The 17,483-nt window shown below is 57.4% G+C and overlaps 7 protein-coding genes across 7 annotated transcripts; 4 read left to right on the plus strand and 3 right to left on the minus strand.

Annotated features, from left to right (window-relative positions):
• Window positions 1-84: 84 nt before the first annotated feature.
• Window positions 85-2,735, plus strand: IE81DRAFT_300378 (phosphatidylserine decarboxylase). Its single transcript, XM_025512215.1, has 4 exons — window positions 85-736; window positions 889-2,013; window positions 2,092-2,212; window positions 2,296-2,735. The coding sequence occupies exons 1-4, from the start codon at window positions 382-384 to the stop codon at window positions 2,576-2,578; spliced, it is 1,884 nt and encodes a 627-aa protein (XP_025370785.1). The 5' UTR covers window positions 85-381; the 3' UTR covers window positions 2,579-2,735.
• Window positions 2,736-2,898: 163 nt separating this feature from the next.
• On the minus strand, window positions 2,899-6,174 carry IE81DRAFT_346426 (hypothetical protein; the record flags this gene model as incomplete). Its single annotated transcript, XM_025516041.1, has 4 exons — window positions 2,899-2,922; window positions 3,011-4,662; window positions 4,732-5,132; window positions 5,201-6,174. The coding sequence occupies 4 exons, from the start codon at window positions 6,172-6,174 to the stop codon at window positions 2,899-2,901; spliced, it is 3,051 nt and encodes a 1,016-aa protein (XP_025370786.1).
• Window positions 6,175-6,930: 756 nt separating this feature from the next.
• IE81DRAFT_322282 (putative RIB4-6,7-dimethyl-8-ribityllumazine synthase) lies at window positions 6,931-8,130 on the plus strand. Its single transcript, XM_025513584.1, has 3 exons — window positions 6,931-7,279; window positions 7,387-7,728; window positions 7,954-8,130. The coding sequence occupies exons 1-3, from the start codon at window positions 7,068-7,070 to the stop codon at window positions 8,000-8,002; spliced, it is 603 nt and encodes a 200-aa protein (XP_025370787.1). The 5' UTR covers window positions 6,931-7,067; the 3' UTR covers window positions 8,003-8,130.
• A 631-nt stretch (window positions 8,131-8,761) lies between these two features.
• On the plus strand, window positions 8,762-11,087 carry IE81DRAFT_322283 (hypothetical protein). Its single transcript, XM_025513585.1, has 4 exons — window positions 8,762-9,558; window positions 9,766-9,909; window positions 9,985-10,804; window positions 10,879-11,087. Exons 1-4 carry the CDS (start codon window positions 9,015-9,017, stop codon window positions 10,919-10,921), a joined length of 1,551 nt encoding a protein of 516 aa, XP_025370788.1. The 5' UTR covers window positions 8,762-9,014; the 3' UTR covers window positions 10,922-11,087.
• A 71-nt stretch (window positions 11,088-11,158) lies between these two features.
• IE81DRAFT_322284 (hypothetical protein) lies at window positions 11,159-13,340 on the minus strand. Its single transcript, XM_025513586.1, has 9 exons — window positions 13,189-13,340; window positions 12,904-13,109; window positions 12,674-12,819; window positions 12,410-12,597; window positions 12,083-12,321; window positions 11,770-12,008; window positions 11,561-11,678; window positions 11,370-11,461; window positions 11,159-11,298 (listed from the first exon to the last, which is right to left on the minus strand). The coding sequence occupies exons 1-9, from the start codon at window positions 13,239-13,241 to the stop codon at window positions 11,194-11,196; spliced, it is 1,386 nt and encodes a 461-aa protein (XP_025370789.1). The 5' UTR covers window positions 13,242-13,340; the 3' UTR covers window positions 11,159-11,193.
• A 762-nt stretch (window positions 13,341-14,102) lies between these two features.
• IE81DRAFT_288523 (N-terminal nucleophile aminohydrolase) lies at window positions 14,103-15,857 on the plus strand (the record flags this gene model as incomplete). The annotated part of the gene is made up of 4 exons (XM_025511768.1): window positions 14,103-14,427; window positions 14,581-14,873; window positions 15,102-15,281; window positions 15,516-15,857. 4 exons carry the CDS (start codon window positions 14,103-14,105, stop codon window positions 15,855-15,857), a joined length of 1,140 nt encoding a protein of 379 aa, XP_025370790.1.
• Window positions 15,858-16,077: 220 nt separating this feature from the next.
• On the minus strand, window positions 16,078-16,458 carry IE81DRAFT_72842 (hypothetical protein). The gene has a single exon (XM_025517575.1). The coding sequence runs from the start codon at window positions 16,375-16,377 to the stop codon at window positions 16,117-16,119; it is 261 nt and encodes an 86-aa protein (XP_025370791.1). The 5' UTR covers window positions 16,378-16,458; the 3' UTR covers window positions 16,078-16,116.
• Between the last annotated feature and the right edge of the window lie 1,025 nt (window positions 16,459-17,483).

Consider the following 17,483-nt stretch of genomic DNA (forward strand, 5'->3'; position numbering starts at 1 on the left):
GCTCCTGCATAGGCGGCGCGTGAGAAGGTGAGAGACCGGCTTGGCTCCCTAGCTGTGCTGCTTGCATAGCATGACGGTTGCCGCGAAGATCCAGATCTCACAAAGGGGACACCAAGAGCTGCGAGCGAGGCTGTTCATCTTCCCTTCCAAGAGCAATCGAGCGTCCGAGCGCCCATCATCCGAGCCTGCCTTGCCCGTCATCCCGTCAAATGGCTTTTTAATTCAAGCACCACCTCACGCTTTTTGGCTTCAGTCTGTCACAGCGCTTCTTCCAAAGCGTGGTCTTTGCAGACGAGCTGTCACGACTGCACCAAGAGGGGCAGCCGTGTCTGTTCCTGGTCCTCTGTGAATCCGCCAACTAGCGGCTAGTTGGGGCTCAAGATGGCATCGACACTAGTCCTGAGCTCAAGCTCGAGGTCGAAACTGCAGCCGCACGTGATGACTTGCTGTCTGGTTCAAGTGGGCGTTCAAAGGAGCAGAGGCCCGATCCGGTCCTTCCGGACCACCTCCATCCGCTTCGACGCGGGCTCCGGCAAGAGGAGTCCGCTGGATGCCGAACATCAGGCAAACACTGTGCGAGGGGACAGAGCGGCGAGAGAAAGAGCGCGATTGCTCAAAGAAGGACATACACCGCCGCCAGAGCTTGCATCGGAAGTAGGCACTGAGCAGAGCGGTAGATCTGGAGCAGGACCCAGAGGCGGCAGCGGTAACGGCAATGGCAACGAGGGTCTGTTTGGTGAGTGGATGACTTCTTCCGCAGTGCCGCAGGAGCGAGATGCTGGGAGGTTCGGGCAAAGCCTCTCAGCCCCGCTCTAGCGCAGAGCCCCCACGGAGCGGGTGGCCACCTTCGCGCCTCGCACTCACCACGTTAGCATCTCCCCGTCACAGGTCGGACAGCGCGAGCATGGAGATCCACACCCCTGATCTGGAAGCCCATACCAATCCTGCTCGGTGGTGGGGTCTTGCTGCTAGTCCAAGCTCGCCGCAACTATCTTGCGGATCAGGAAGCGCGTCGCAGCAAAGTGGTGGATGGCGAAGGACGCATCGTCTCCATGTCTGGTCCGTGGACAGTCTACGTGCTCGGCGCCCTGCCTCTCAATGCGATCAGTCGAGCTTGGGGATGGGCCAACAACATCACCCTGCCCGTCTGGTTCAGGCCTTTTGGCTTCAGACTCTACTCGCGCATCTTTGGCTGCAATCTGGACGAGATGCAGGACCCAGACTTGACCCACTACAAGTCCTTAGGAGAGTTCTTTTACAGAGAACTCAAAGATGGGGTCAGAACGATTGAAGAGGCACCGGTAGTGTCTCCTGCGGACGGCACAGTCCTACATTTTGGCACGATTCAAGGGCGTCGCGTCGAGCAGGTCAAGGGCATCACCTATTCTCTCGATGCTCTTCTCGGCACTTCATCCGAGCCGCAAGCGAGAGATGATTTTGTTGGAGGACCCTCGCAAGATGGTCAAGGGCAATCTAGCGACGAGAGGAGGTTTGCCGACATCAATGGGATAGCCTACTCCCTTGATCGGTTGCTAGGCAACGAGCAGCTGGATGCGGACGGCAAAAGGCGAAAGTCTCGCTGGATATTTGGCCCTCTCGCTAGCTTGACCTGGTGGAAGAGCTGGGTGGGAGGAGGAGGAGCAGGCAAGAGGTCATCCGAGAAAAATGCGCATTCAGCCCAGGCGCCTCTGGCTGACAGGCCCGAGCAAATCCCTTCACGTCGAGAGGATGGCGAGTCGTTCAACGGCAGCCCTTTCACGCTTTCGGGTCCAGAGGAAGAGGCAGGCATACCCACGTCGGACACGCCAGAAATCTTGGGCAGGTATGCCAACGTAGCGTACGAAATGGGTGGCGGCGCACTACCTCCCATTCTGCAGAGACATAGCCCGGGACACGATGGCATTGCGCAGGGAAACAAATTGTTCTTCGCCGTCGTCTACCTCGCGCCTGGGGACTACCATCACTTTCACAGCCCCACTGCTTGGGTGGTCGAGCGCCGAAGACATTTCCGAGGTGAGTAGCGTCGGGCGTCTTGCAACGTAGGACGTCCTGCGACAGAAACGCTGATCACAAATTTTCACTTGGATGCAGGAGAACTGTACTCCGTCTCTCCGTATGTCGCTTCGCGACTGTCTAACCTCTTTGTTCTCAACGAGCGAGTAGCGATGCTTGGGAGGTGGAGGCACGGTTTCTTTGGCATGATTCCTGTCGGGTAAGACTTCATCGCGCAACAGGCGTGGCTATATGCTGGTGACCCGACACATTGACACTTGTCCCTTGTCTTTGCCGTCACAGCGCAACGAACGTAGGCAGCATCGTCGTCTCCTTCGACAAAGCGCTGCGCACAAACGTCCGCGACCAAAGAGCTCTGGCAGGCACCTACTCTGAGGCTTCGTATTCTTCCGCTTCCAGATTGCTGGGAGGACAACCTCTGCTACCAGGACAAGAAATGGGCGGCTTCAGGCTGGGATCGACGGTCGTGCTGGTGTTCGAAGCACCAGAAGAGTTTGCCTTTACCATTACTCCTGGCCAGAAGATCAAGCTGGGTGCTGCGCTAGGAGACTTCACCCCGCGATAGATGGTGGGGTATGATCTAGTTCGAACGCATTCAAACACGCTGCAACTCCAGAAAGCGAGATGTATGGCAATGCACCTCGCGCCGAAATATTGGTACGACGCAAAGGCAAATGTAATCTGGTTCGTCTCAATGCATGCATGCAAGTGGTGAAGGTGGCACGTCAAAGGCGTAGCATCAGCCCGCGCTCTGGGTGCGATTCAAGGCTTCAAACGGAGCCAGTACAAGGCCCGCGTAGCGTATGACTAGCCCTGGGGGGGGATGAGAGGTAACCCGAGGTTCAATGCAGGAGTTTCAAGCTCGCACAGATCGCTTCTCGCGACTCAGTCGCAATCGAGTTCGGCAAACTGCAATGTCGATGAGTTGCAGATCACAAAGATGGGCTATCAGCTCAGATAGCTTCGCCTTGATTCCTGGACTGAACTGCCAACTCACCTTGCCAGGTCTTCCAGGTACGGGCGGTACGACTTGACCGATGGGCATCGGCGGGTCAAAGATGGAAGAAGCTCTATCGAATTCTTCCGGCTCAGGTTTCGACTCCTTTTTGCTCCTCTTGACCAGCGACGGCAACTTTTGAGGGGCCTTTGGACGGTTCAGATCCATCGATCTCGATGCGATGATAGGGGTGCTGGGACTCAAGGTCGAGGATACGGGTGCAAATCGAGCTGATTTGGGCGTGCGCAGCTCTTCCACCTCTTCGTCGATCCGCAGCGTCTTGTCGATGCCCAGCTTATTCCCTTTCAAATCTGGGCGCGCCGAGGCTTGTCTAGTTTGTTCGACGCCCAGCTTTTGAGGCGGCGTTGTCGGCGGAGTGATGCTCTCGACTGCATCGGTCGAGATTGCAGGGCGAAAAGGGTCGGTGCATGAGTCTACCGGTGAAGGCGGAAGCGGTGATGGCATGGGAGTAACGCCACGAAGCGGCGATGCAATCGGAGTGTTCGTCCGCGTATCGTTTGCTTGCAGAGCTCTGCCGAGTCTTCTTTCAGGAGATCTAGGTCCGGCTCCGATGGGTATGGTGCGCGCTTGACTCAAAGCAGCTCTATCCTCCGAGAATCGCTCGTAGCTGACTTCCTCTGGCTGGGCCTGCAAGGGTGCCGTGCGCGCAAAAGCGCGACGTAAAGTCTCCATGATCGAGCTGTTGCGCTTCAACGCTGCGCCACTAGCTCCGATGGGAGAATCGGGCCGCTGTGGATCAGAAGATGGTGCACCTTGTCGCTGTCCTCGAGGCCCGACGTCTGCCACGAGGGGAAGTCGTGCAGCACGACGAGCTTCCCTTCGCGCTGCCAGCTCAGCTATCGCATTTTGACGAGGCGCTTGCTGTGCTTCGAGATCGAGACCCGAACTGGCAAGTGGAGACCTCAGTCGGAGCAATTGATGAGCTGGGTCGACAAAGGGATCCTCCCTTGCGGCTCTGGCGATGTGCATGGGCGATGGCGGAGGCGTAGCAGTCAATGCTCTCCAAATCGTGCCCAGGACACCTCGTCGACCATAACCCGCTTCGTCGCCTTCCTCTTGTTCTGCCGCGTTGGCAAGTTCCCTCGCACGTTGCTGCTCCTGCATCTCTCTTGTCGATGCCTTCCTGGCCGCTTTGCGCAGCATCAATTTGCGACGTTCCCTGCGCCTCATCCGAGCATGCCTTCCTTCGCTATCCCTATCCTGATCGTCGGAGTCATCTCCGCTCATGTCGCTCACGTCGGAGTGCACCACCACTGCTGGCTCCGCGCGTCCCTCGAGACTATTCAGCGCATCAGCTCGACCAGCTTGCTTGCCATTGTGAGCAACGTCAAAGGTGGGGCTGACGTCTCCCGTAGGTAAAAGTGGTCGCGATTCCTCGTGGCGCGAACGTTGAGCTTCGACATCGCCGCTGAGACTCAAGTAGCCTTTCTCCAGGCCGCCGAGTAGCTCTGTCAGGTTCAGACTAAGCCGACTCAAACCTTTGCCCAGCCTCGTCAGACCAGTAGGTCCTCTGTCTTCAGCGCCTTCGCTCGGCGGCCCAGCTCCACTGTCGCGCACCACGAGCGAAAGCCATTGCCCATTCTCTACATGACTCATGAAGAAGTCATGAACCAGCGCTGCATACAGCGTGGCTTCGAGGGCGTTTCCGTGGCTGGCTCGCGATGATGCGCCAAGCTGAAACTAGTCGATTCGAAACCAACGAGTCAAGGAAGCAGCGTGCCTGAGGCCACTACGCCGCGTAGCACCGGGAGGACCAGACAGGGCAGGCGAGGCGCGTCCCGAGTGCAGAGAAGCAGCATCGTTCGGATACGGATGCTTGGGGGTGTGTGCGACCCAGAGCTCGAGCCTCGGCGCTAGCAACCTCTCTCCAAAGCTTTGCATCCAATTGCTGGGCAGCAAGCCGGCCTTGAGAGGCGAAGCGCCGTTGGTGGTGCTGAAGCGGTTGATGTTGCCAGCTCGAGAACCTTTTTTGCGATTTGGAGCCCACCACCTCGATTGTCGGAGGGGCAAGTCCAGCTCGAGAATGTGAGAAAGCTGCGCAAGCGAGAGCTTGGCCAAAGTCGACGGCGAAAGGCTGAATGTGCGAGTCACCTCATTGCGTCTGCATTCAGGAGCAGCGTGATGAGCAAGTCGAAGTGACTACGGAAGCTGACACTTTGAGCAACGCACCTTGCACTGATGTTCAGGTAACCGTCGATGGGCTCCGTTCCATACCGGCCGAGGAGGGTGTTGCTGTAGTTCGAGTCCGAAGACGCGTGCATGCCGCTTACCCTACCGTGACTGGGGTTCTCGCGAGATGCTCGACTTGGTTGATGTTGATGTTGACCTTTGCCAGGTGAGGCATGTGAGCTGGACGAGCTGGGCGATTCGAATGTCCCGTAGTTGGGAGATCGAGACGAGTCGAATGCTTGCGCATCGTTGAAAGTGTCTGGCTCAAACTCGCCATTTGGCTCGGATGCGTGCGATTTTGTCTTTGGCGAGGCTTCAGGTGTGATTGGAAGGTGGTCGGCAGGCGTATCATGTGCGACCACGCAGAATGCTTTGGTTGCGGAGGCGCCGCTCGTGAGCGAGTGTTGCCCCTTCGCCTGGCTGCCAATTGCGAGGTGTTCGGCGGCCAAATGGATCTGCTCCTTCTCATGATCGCTCGCGCTCATATCGGGCCGCGCGTTCATGTTACCCTGTGCCGCCACAGCATCGGTGTGGCGATCCATTTCCCTGAAATGCACTCGCGGGTGGTGATGCGGTTGCTGCTGCTGCTGCTGCGAATGTGCTTCTTTGCTGGCTTGTCTGCTGGCTCGTCGATTCTCTGTTGCGAAGTGCACATCGCGCGAGTTGGATGAAAAGAACCAACTGCCTTCTCCAGCTCCGACGCTTGATGAAGTCCCCGTCGAGCGCCTGCCTTGGGAGCGATCAGAGCTGCTGCGACTGTTGTGCCCTGGCGCGACTGCGGGCTGCTGAGCTGCTGCCACTGCTACTCTGACTGCAGGACTGTCCATTTGTTTCACCAGCGTGTCGGTCGCTGGAGATGAGCGCTCATCTTGCTCCTCGCACTCCACGCTGCTCTCGCTACCCTTTCGATCCGCGAACGGATCCCCCTCTTCGCAAAGCGCGGCGGGTTGCCTGCTGCTATGAGATGCGCGCATGCTGCTGGTGCACGTACGCGACGCAATCACTACTGAAACGCTTGACGAGATTTCCTTCTAATCCGTGAGTCTTCTGGGCCCTGGTGCTGCTGGCTGAGCGGTCCACCAATGTGACCGAGAACAAGGCGATCAAGTGATTGGATGACCTCGCTCTCGCACGTTGTGGGACTAGTCGTGATTTAGAAGACTCACGACTATATATAAGACTCGACGGCTGACTGACTGCAGACTTTCGCCGATCACAATCAAGAATCAAATCCTAGCTGTAGCTTCGAACAGCAGCAACAGCGCCGCAAGTCCCCTGGTGCTTTGCTTCCACTTGACTTGATTCACAGATTCTTGCTTCTGAATTGCAGACTTTTGACTGTGATCAAGTCCGCCGACAACTTCAAGAGGAGCGTCGGCGACCCAAAAGGGCAATTCATTCAGTCAAGTGTTAATTGCTGCCTCACCGCCCATGGAGACCCGCGCGGGCTGCGCATCCATCAACGATCAAATCACAGCCCGCGCCTGCAGGTGTTGTGGCTGTGCCGCGCGATGCACCACGCTTGCATGGCTGCAATATGTAGCGCCGGCGCAAGAACGCGGGCTTTCACACTCCGCCAAAGCGCAGCCGCGTCTCCTCTCGTGCGAAAATGGCAGCGCCAATTAAGCGATCCTGCTGCTCATTGAGCGCATCGACCCGCGCGTGACTTCTCCACGAGCGCGAGGGCGCGGCGTTGCGGGCTGGCGAGGTCTGTGCACGCTCGAGCACAGATCCAATTAAGAGCTGCATCCTCATCTGTACCTCCTTCGTCCTGCATCACGATCGAGCTCAAAGGAAGATCATAAGAATCACACCGCATCCTCGGTATCCACACCGCAGCTGTTCGCCTGCAAGATCTCGCCTCAAGATGTTGGAAAAGCGCCCGGCTGCAGCCCCAACCTCGTTCCCTCTCGCTTCTACGCTGAGGATCGGCATCGTTCATGCCAGGTGGAACACAGAGTGCATCGATGCGCTGGTCAAGGGGAGCGTGGATAGCCTGCTCAAATCAGGTGTGAAGAAGGAAAACATTCACATCGAAAGTGTGCCTGGTAGTTGGGAGCTGCCTCACGGAACGAGCAGGTAAGCCGGTCGAGCGACGGCCAAACGGGGCGATCGAGCGCGACGGATAGATCGCAGCCTCGCTGACGTGCATTGTGCCGCGTTTGACCTTGTGATCATCTCACCAGAATGATCGCTGCGTCCCAAATTCAAGCTTCGTCGGCAGCGACGGATCTGATGGGTGCCACGTCGCTGCTGGACGGGGAAGATTCCAAGCCCGAATCTCAAACCTCATCCGGTCCGCTCGACGCCATCATCTCCATTGGCGTGCTCATCAAAGGCTCTACCATGCACTTTGAATACATCTCCGAAGCTTGCGTGCACGGTCTCATGAGGATTGGACTTGACACCAACGTACCCGTCATCCTAGGTGTGCTCACTGCGCTTACGGAGGAACAGGCAAAGCAGAGATCGGGGATTGGAGCGAATGCGCACAACCATGGAGAGGACTGGGGTGCTGCTGCCGTCGAGTGAGTACGCGAGCGGTTGTTGCACGGAACACGGGAGAAGAGCAGCGTCTGTGTGCACAGAATCAGAGACGCGCCGTGTGCAGCGCAGCTTGGCGCACTGTATCGATGCCACGGCACTCCGGGTAGAGTCGCCTAAGTACCTGTAGTGAAGAGGCTCGACGCCATGCTGCACAGTAACGCTGACCAAGCATCCATCTCCCCCTTCATATACTTGTCCACCCGCAGGATGGCAAGCAAGACGAAGGGCTGGGCCGAGGGCAAATTGGCAAAGTGATGTCTGCTGCGAGGGGGCAGCTGTGGCAGTCGTGCTCCGAAGGAACTTTGGACTGTCTAGTAGCACCGGTCCTGTACATCCTACGCCAATCAGGTGCCTATGCAATCAACCTGATTTCACAGCCGATGCTTTACTTGGATCGCTACTCTGGGCTGCGGAGACCGCCCCATCGAGCCTGAGGCATTGCGCGCTCTAGCATGCAACTGCCCAATGAGGCTCGCACGCTTGTCCCACGACGCGCTTCGCGGTAGGCTCAGCTGAGATAGCAGCGCTTTTCAAATAGTCCCTGCGTTCTGCAAGCGCTGACACATTAGCGTCGAAGAGGCTTGACGAAGTAACAGTCGAGGTCATGGCCTGCCGATCGTTCCAAAATTGCTGTTGCGTTGTGCCAGAGGCCTACCTTCACGAAGAGTGTTGCTTCGCGCTCCACGCGCTCGACTTGTCCCACTCCAGCTTCGAATATGGACTCGCGTCTCGAGGCTGCTCTGGTCGTGCGCTCTCCCATTCCAACACACACCCCACTAAGGACTACGCTGGGCGATATATGCTTCACTCGTGACTTTGACTCGAAGCCTCGAAGGATGTCGCGTGCGCCGGTCTCGCTGCGCTCCATGTGCTGCCTGCGCGTGGAGGAAGCTTGCATGCACGCCATTCGCTGATGGAACTCCGCGCATCGCAGCCTCGCACACGCTGCTCCACGCGCCGCGAGATGGAATTGAGTCTGATGAGTGCGCGACGGCGACTGCTCACACCACCAGCAGGCCTGCACGCTTCTAGCATCGACCAGTCTGACCTTTTCCCAACGTGTAAGCTTCAGCACGTGCAGTGCCTATCATTCTGATTGCCACCTGCCTCGACAGAGCTTACCTGGATTGCTGGCGCGCGTGGTTGGCTCTGCCAAGCTTTTCCTTTACGCAACGCTCGACTGACCAGCAAACGCACGCATCCTTCACCGCTTCCACATCTTGGCAGCAGCGGCCGCTCCCATTCGCACTGCACCCACAGCATCACCATGCCTCGCCTCACAAAGGTGCAGAGGGAAGTGCGAGATGCGCGAAGAGAGGCGCAAGAAGCGGCTCGAGATGCGACGGCTGATGTCATAGGTGCATCATCTCGTTCAAAGCCCACCATCAATTCGCTGTCCAACAATACCAAAACCCAAACCAAAACCAAGACCACCGGCGGCGGCCAAGCGTCTCCTACGAGAGATGCGGTGGATGCCCCATCATCAGACGCGGTATCCGGTGCTCCTGGTGCTGCTGCTCCGCCCATGGAAATCTACTCGGACGTGAGCACGTCGGAGGATGAGGAGCATGATAGGCGATGCAGGGATCATGGAGTGGTAGCGGGCGTGCATGGAGGATCGACCATCGAGGCAAAAGCATCAGCGCAGGGAATGAATGCTTCGCGTCAGAGACACTCTTCCACTTCCGATGGCGAAGAGGATGAGGATGGCAGAGGCGGAGCGCAGGATGAGGGAGAGGCGAAGTGCAATTGGCAAGGATGCGGAGAGACTTTCCACAGTTTGGTGCCGTTCGTGGAGCACATACACAATAGTGAGTGCGGTACATTTGGTGGCGCTGCGTTTAAAGGCAGAGGGCGCGAATGCAGCGCAGGGGTGCGGCGGCTTTGGGTACTCGGGCGACGGACGATGGACTGGAGCGAAACTTTCTGATTCATCCACATCGAGATAGATGTGACCTCTGCATTCCTGTTCCGCTGACCTCTTCATTCCCGGCAACCGCTCCCTATCGCGCCTGCAGCGCACATCGGTATCAACAAGAACAAGTATGCGTGCGAATGGATCGGCTGTGGACGTAGAGGCAAAGCGCAGACCAGCCGTTTCGCTCTCATCTCCCACATTCGATCTCACACGGGGGAGAAGCCGTTCGTGTGCCCATCTCTAGGTAAGCTGTCGCAGCAGAGTACATCTCTCATCAGAGGGCAAGCTGACTCAGATTTGCTGCTTTCTGTGACCACAGAGTGCGACAAGTCCTTTACTCGCTCTGATGCGCTGCACAAGCACATGAGAGTGCATCACGACATGGTGCCGCAAACCGGGCGAGCGGCGAAGCTGGCAGAGACGCGAGCAGCGAATGCCAGCGTATCAGGGCTAGTCAAGCAAGAAGAAGATCCCGATGAATCTGCCGGTGGTGCTGGTGCTGGGGTGGAGGAGACAGGTCAAGAGGCGGCGCCGGCAGCGGATGAGTGGAGCGATAGCGATGGCATTCCCGAAACGTACGAGTCCCGCTGGCTAGCTCCTTCCTCCTCCTCGACCGGACTGACAGACGAAGATCTAGGCATCAAAAGGCGAAAAGTGGACCCTACGACACAGCCCGGCGATGCGGATTTCTTGGTGTTTGAAGAGGAGATTTGGGAAGCGGACATGGACCCCACGCTTACGACTGCTAGGCGGGAGTGGATCAAGCGAGCTCGCGAGAGGTGGGAAGGTGAGCGAGCGCAAGGCTCGTCAAGTCGGCGAAAGAAGAGCGTTCCGAGCTTGGGGCCGGCAGCTGGCGATACGCTGGACTTGAACGAGGATGGCAAACGAGCAGGAAGGAGGTCCAGCTCAAAATCTGCTCCGCCCACGGCCGACAACGGCGACACGAGCGCGAGCGGCAGTACGATCGAGGCGAGCGCATACTCCCGCAGACGTTATCTGGTCGAAAAGGCCAAATTAAGAATTGCGAGGCAACACAATGCGCAACTGAACAAGGTCGCCACCGAACTGGGCGAGGAGTTTAGACAGACTAGAGAGGATCGAGATAATGCGCTCAAAGCTGCTCTGATTCGAGAAATGGGGTGAGTGCGAAGAAGCGAAAGCGGCAAGCATTGGACCGGTGGCGATGCTGACGCGTGCATTTCGGCCTTTCTAGTCACGATGTTTTGGCACTATGGACGCCGCCAAACTCACCATGATTCGCCCGCACCTCTGAGGGTCAGTCGACGACCCCGCGTACTAAAGGCCAGCAGCTTCTTAGTGTAGAAATTTTGCTGGTATGCACCGATCGCATTGCAATTCCAAGACGTTTCGAGGCGATGCCGAGACTGAGTGGCAGCAAAGTGGACAAGCTGCTATCTGATTGAGGTCAGATCGGTGATTGACTACAAGTATTGACAGGGGCGTCGAAGGTCGAGTCGTTCTCGGAAGCCAAGTGACAGATCGGCCAAGGTGGTCGCGCCCTTCGGACCTAATTTTCGATCACGCGGAACCTCACACGACCATCCTTGCTGATTTCGTCCACCAGCGAAGTGTCCTTGAAGGCGGCTGCGGGAGTCAGTACGCCCTTGTGGACCTGCATCAGTTTGGTATCAGTCAGCATCAGCACCTGCATGAGTGTCGGCCTTTCGCGACGCAAGGACTGACTTTGTCGCGTTGATTCAGCATAATCTTTGCAACTAGCACAAAGAGTATGGGAGTCGCCACGTAACCGACTTCGGGTCCAGTCACCTTGACCGCTGCTCGTGCAAGGCAGAGTAGGGCATCACGAACAGCTTGAAGCGGTCAGCGATGTTGCGCAGGACATATGAAAACGCCAGCGACACAGCGGAACGCACTGAGTTTGACATCTGGTCCAGCATTCCCCTTTGTCCCCTTGAGCACTTCATGAGAGTGTCCGCGAGCCACAAAGGTGCTGGTGAAGCTCGATGCGTCGATTTGCTCTTTGCTAGGTCCCTGCGCAGTGCGGAGAAGCAATTCGGAGCTCTCGATCAGCCCCGATCTTGATGCCACTTCACAATGCTCATCGACCTGTCGCCGTGCTCACCTCTTTGGAAAAGACGCCACCGCTGAATAGTTTCGGATGCTGGAGCAGGATGTTGCGGCCCGCTTCGAACTTTGCAAAGAGGGTGAAGAGGGCGCCGTAGAAGAAGAGGGTGAGCAGGATGCGCAGAGAAGGCACTTCGACCCAGGCTTTGAAGATGATGGGCGTCAAGCTGGGATTGTTTGCAGATGCACCATTCTGCTTTGCTTGTTTGTACTGCAAGCTCTGCGTGAGGCGCACGACTGGCAGTGGAATGGATACGTGAATCAGTTTGCAGCTCTCTGAGTGACACCAGCTCGATCGCACGCGGGCTCACCTGCGGGATCTGCAAAGATAAAAGGTATTAGATATGCGTTGACTTCGCTCGCCCATTTGAGGATGCCTCCTCGCTTAGGGAAGCCGAGCTGCTTGGCTTGAGGTTTGGGAGTCGGCAGCAATCCAGTCGAGGCCGGCCTGTCGCCCTTTGCGGGCCTATCGTACAGCGCTTTGCGCGTGCGTATGAGCGTATCGCGTGAGGCGAAGCCATTGACTGCAGAGGCATACGTTCCGAAGTTTCTGCAGCGGCACGATGACAAAGGGGTGTGAGACAATTCAGCGCTCACTGAATGATAAACTCGCCAGCTTGTTGGCACAGCAAACTCACCCGCCAGGTACCAAACCGCCGGTGTTGAGGGCAAAGAACATCTCGACCGATGCGGGCACAGCGTTACGCCTGATGAGCTCCTGCTTGCACACCTCCACGGCCATATCCGAAGGCACAGAATCGAAGGCGGAAGCAGGTACCAGCGTTGATCCGACTTCCTCCGCCTCGGCGTGATATTTGAGGACCATCTGCATTGGTGAGGTAGCGAGTGTCAGCATGCAATGACCTGCTGCGAAAGCGCGCAAGCACACAGATCACGCTCACATCCTCGATGAAGCCCGGCTCCCCACTCAGATCCGCATAGTCGGTAGCGTTCTGCCCTTGCGCTTTCAATTGGCGCGACGCTCGAATGGTGGCGCGCACCACAGGCGGTCCATACTTTGCGTAGGGTCCAACGCAATTGAGGATCACTGCGCGAGAGCGAGAAGAGGTGTAGCAGCGGCTGACGTCAGCTCCATGACACGCATGCAAGCTGCGCTCACTCTTCAACTCACGCTTTGTGCCCTTTGCCAACTCTTCCAGCGCATCCTCGTCTGACGTGTCGACGATGACGAGGTTGGGCTTGGCCAGCCCAGTCGCTTCGATCTGCCCTGCATACTCTGCCAAAACCTTTTCCAGTCGAGCCTTGTTGCGTCCTGCCAGCGTCCAAGTCAGCTGTTGTGCGGGAACAGGCGGTCGAGAAGCGACTTCGCCAACGACACTGGGACATGAGTGTGGCCATGAGTGAGGATCTGTCTGCCTTCGCTGCGCTTGCAAGGAGTCATCGGGGTGCGACTCACAATTTGCCAGTGAAGCCGGAAGCGCCGAGAATGGTCAGATCTGTTCTCGCCATGATCGCTGCTGACCCAATCCTGCGTAGTCCTTAGACGATGCGCGTGCGAGCGAAAAGTATGAGATGAAGTCCAGGAGTGATGTGATGGAGATGAGAGTGATGGAGCGACGCATTGTTGCTTTGTACCTGCATGTGTGCACTTCGGCATCGGCTCAGTGGCATCTGCGCGGCCCGGTCCTTCCTTTCGCATTTCCGCGGGAGGGTCTGTGCGCACGCGCCTGCGTATCGCACGAGAGGGGCGGCGTGGCGGTGACGCATCAAAAGTGCGCAGCAGCAGCGGCCCCTCACCCATCACGACTGCTGCTGAGTGCGAGCACACTCCGGTACTCACGACTGCAGCAGGCATGCCATGGGGAGCCATCGTGCGCGCGAATCGCAATCTTGGCCTCCCACGACACCCTCCCTCCAATGCGTCCATTTATTCCCTCTGGCTTTCACGCTTTTAGCGCTCCGCTCGCGCCTCTCCTTTCTGCCGGCCCTCAGAACGCAGCCAACAGCTCCTTGGGAGCTGTCGGTCTTGGCTCCAGGGCACAAGCAGTGTCCCCCAAGCCGCACCCAATCCACCTCCGTCACGCGTTCCTCCGCAGATGCCCTCTCCTGCTGCACTCCTTTCGCCGTACCTGAATACAACCTCGCAACGCCGATAGAGTCATCAGAAGTCAAGACGCCTCATCGGCGACACCCAGTGCCTGATCGCTGTTCCGACTTTGCTGCGACGTGCTGTATCGATTGCGTCGTACTCCGCAGCTGTTGATCTCGGCTGACGGCTCGATCGCCTCTCCAACGAGAAGCATTCCTGCATCGAGTGTCCCGCCTTTCACAAGTACCTGCTGCGATTCTAGAAGAGGACTGTCTACGAAAATGCTACTTCCCCAGCAAGGTCATACCAAGGCCAGCCAGCCTGATCGCCCTCATGCGCCCGACAATACCAGACCGCCCATCACCCTGGTCATTCACGGCGGTGCAGGCAACGCATCTCCGAGCAGTCGGGATGAGGCGGCGTATAGACAGGGCATGCGTCTCGCGCTCGCCAAAGGTTATGCGGTGCTGGAAAGAGGCGGCTCGGCCCTGGACGCTGTCACGGCTGCAGTCTCGGCGATGGAGGATGACGAAAACTTCAATGCTGGCAGAGGCGCCGTCTTCAATGCGCACGGCAACATCGAGATGGAAGCGAGCAGTGAGTTGTGTAGGTGAAGCTGCTTGGCTATCGAGCATATGCTGACCGAATCCTTGGCCTCAGTCATGACCTCCAGACCACCTCACACCACCGACACGACCTTCTCCCAAGATGAAAAGGAAGCTAGCACCCTTCGCTCCTCCGCTCCAATGGGAGACGCAGCCATTCTTCCGCTCCCTTCACAATCGATCCCACCACATCGGCGCTGCATGTCAGCTACGCTCTTGCGCCATGCTCGAAATCCAATTCAACTGGTCAGAGCGCTCTATCTCAATCCTGCCCAAGTTCCTCATCCGTACCTTTCGTCTTCGGAAGCAGAGGTGCTCGGCTTCAAGCTTCATGGTTCCCGACCTGCTCCTCTCTCGTACTTTTGGACTCGGAGGAGGTGGCTCGAGCACAGACGGGGGCTGGGGCTCTCTGATGATCTGTCATATCTCGCAGAGCATCAGCAGGAGGTTGACATTTCTAGCTTGCGTGCGGACAGCGAAAGAGAGCGACACCACGAATTCCCTCCGCCGTCTTACTCTGAGCAGACACCATCGCTATACCGATCTTCGGACACACAGAGCTGCAAGAGGTCCTCATTCGAGTCGTCGGGCTCGAGCGCGGGGCCCGAGACCCCATCAATGTCGATTCACGATGATGCATCCCTACGCGAGCATCAGCCGAGGTCGAGCATGGAGACTGACGAAGATGATTTCGACCCTGCTTCATTGCCGCAAGGCACAGTGGGAGCCGTGGCTCTCGACTCGCACGGGACGGTAGCGTGTGCTACCTCTACGGGCGGAAAGACGAACAAAATGCAAGGCCGCATTGGAGATACGCCAACGCCCGGTGCCGGATTCTGGGCAGAGGAGTGGGCGGTGCAAGCATCAGCCGAGGTTTCTCCAAGCGACAATTTCCAGCTTGGTATGCGGGCCAGTAGCGAGACGTCTCAATGCGCAAGCTCGGACAGCTCTGGGGAGACCTCGAAAGGCAGCTGGGCCGCGATGGTTCGGCGCCTGTTCTGCTGTCGCAGCATCGAGATTGAAGAAGACTTGGAACGCTCTCCTTCCGCTCCCTCCACTGCTTCTAGCGAAAAGTCCCGCTCATCGCAGCCCAGCCCGACGCCTACGCTTGTTTCTTCCAACGGCACTTTGCAGCGTCGTCGAGGACTTGCGGTTTCCGGCACGGGAGACGGCGATTACTTTCTTCGAATAAGCGCCGCCTCTCACCTTGCCCATCGCGCGCAATTCTTGAACGAGCCGCTGAGCGTGGCTACGCGGAAGACGGTCGATGCGCTAGGAGATGTTGGAGGGGTTGGAGGGTTCATTGGAGTGGATACGGATGGGACGATCGCCTTTGCCCTGAATTCCACCACCATGAACAGAGCGTACATGTCTAGCGTTGATGGTGCGGTGCCAAAGACTGCAATCTGGGCCGATGACGACTGGGAGTAAGAGACCTTTGGTCGCCCCGTGCCTCACAATGGGGCATTGCTACGCTACGCTTATCAATCCTCCGATCGAACGAATTTGCAGCGGTCTGCTGCGTTGCAGCTCGCAACTCGCTACGCCTTCGAATGTACCATTCTTAACGACCATGGCTCCGCGGCGTGTCTCATACTGCGCATCTATACATAAATACAACCCTGAGCTTTCCAGTAGAAACTCGCGGTCTCGCCATTGTACGAGATGCTAGATCAGACGGCTGGAGCTCTCACAGCCGCAGGTGCGGTAAGGTGATCGTTTGAGCTCCTCGCCATTCGGTCCGATGATGCCGAGTGAGCCCACCTTGATAGGTTATCTGTCCGATCGCCGGCTGTGTGGCGAGTGAGGTGAAGCTAAAGTCTGGATTCGGCACCGCAGCTCTTGCGTCTATGATTGAAGCTAACACCCAGACCGCTGCCTGCAGCATCGAGATGCACGTATGCCTTGCGCTTGATTGTTGTGCAGCGCGATCGAGAAGCAAGCTGAGCATGCTATTCGTGATTGAAGAATAGATGCGAGCTGCAAGCCACGCGCGCTCTGATGGAACGACACCCGTGTTGCAACAGCAGGGGGACGGTGGCCTAAGCGGCGGCAAAGGCAACACTCTAGCGTCCACGCTTCACGATATTTGCTTTTGAGTAGACATGTTGTTCATGAAAGCATCTCAAGGCGCGGACAGCTGCTGTGAATCACGATCCGTGTCCATTGGAGCTGGAGCTGGGAGCTTGTCGAGGAGCCGTGGTGAATGCACGCGTGCAGCCCGAGCTTTTGGGACGCATCTACGGTCTTGCTTTCCCCGTGGGCTCACCACGCTCATCACACACCATCCGATGCAGCGTGCATGCATGCATCGAACAGCTCAGCTCCGCTCAGACCCCTCAGCCACCCTGAGGCTCCCGCGGCAGGTACATAAGAGGTACCAAAAGCCGGTTCCTTGTGCAAGACCATTCAAGTGCAAGCTTCCAATCCAGCGGTACAGAGTACATTCAGAGTAGGAAGAGTAGCTCCTGGGCAGAACACGCAGTGGAATTTAGGAGGCATGACAGGCCACGCGCCTCCACACCGGGCGTTGCAATTCGTGGCCAAGCCCTAAAGATTTCGTGCACGCTTCTGTACTCGAGAGGGAAGCTTTTGATCCCTGGACACGGAAATAGGTTGAGTCTGCTCGGGGTATACGACGCGAAGGCTCCCGATGTGCTACTCACTGATCTGGGAAGCTGCACTGCGGAGCGCCTAGAGGAGATCCACTGGAACGCCCGCGAGGGGCCAAGACACGTATGAGTGATGCTGCATCACCTTGTACCACGATCAACCGGTGCATGGTGAATGGCGAAATAATGGAGATCTCGCTGTATGAAGCACGAATGTATACCGGTACCTACCGCAACCGTGAATGTGTCTGCCGTAGCTAGCTGATGATGCTGAAGGATCGATTAGGCGCGCATCAGCTTTGTTTGCTGCATGATGCTATAGCTAGCTCGATCGCGAAAGCCACACATCACACGCGCTTCCTGCGGGTGCATGCATGCATCTCATCTGATGCACGCGTCGCGTCCCTGCGTGAGGTGTTGATGTCTGATACCACGCGTAGGTGTT

This window comes from Ceraceosorus guamensis, assembly GCF_003144195.1.
Source record: "Ceraceosorus guamensis strain MCA 4658 unplaced genomic scaffold IE81scaffold_18, whole genome shotgun sequence".
NCBI classification, from domain to species: domain Eukaryota; kingdom Fungi; phylum Basidiomycota; class Exobasidiomycetes; order Ceraceosorales; family Ceraceosoraceae; genus Ceraceosorus; species Ceraceosorus guamensis.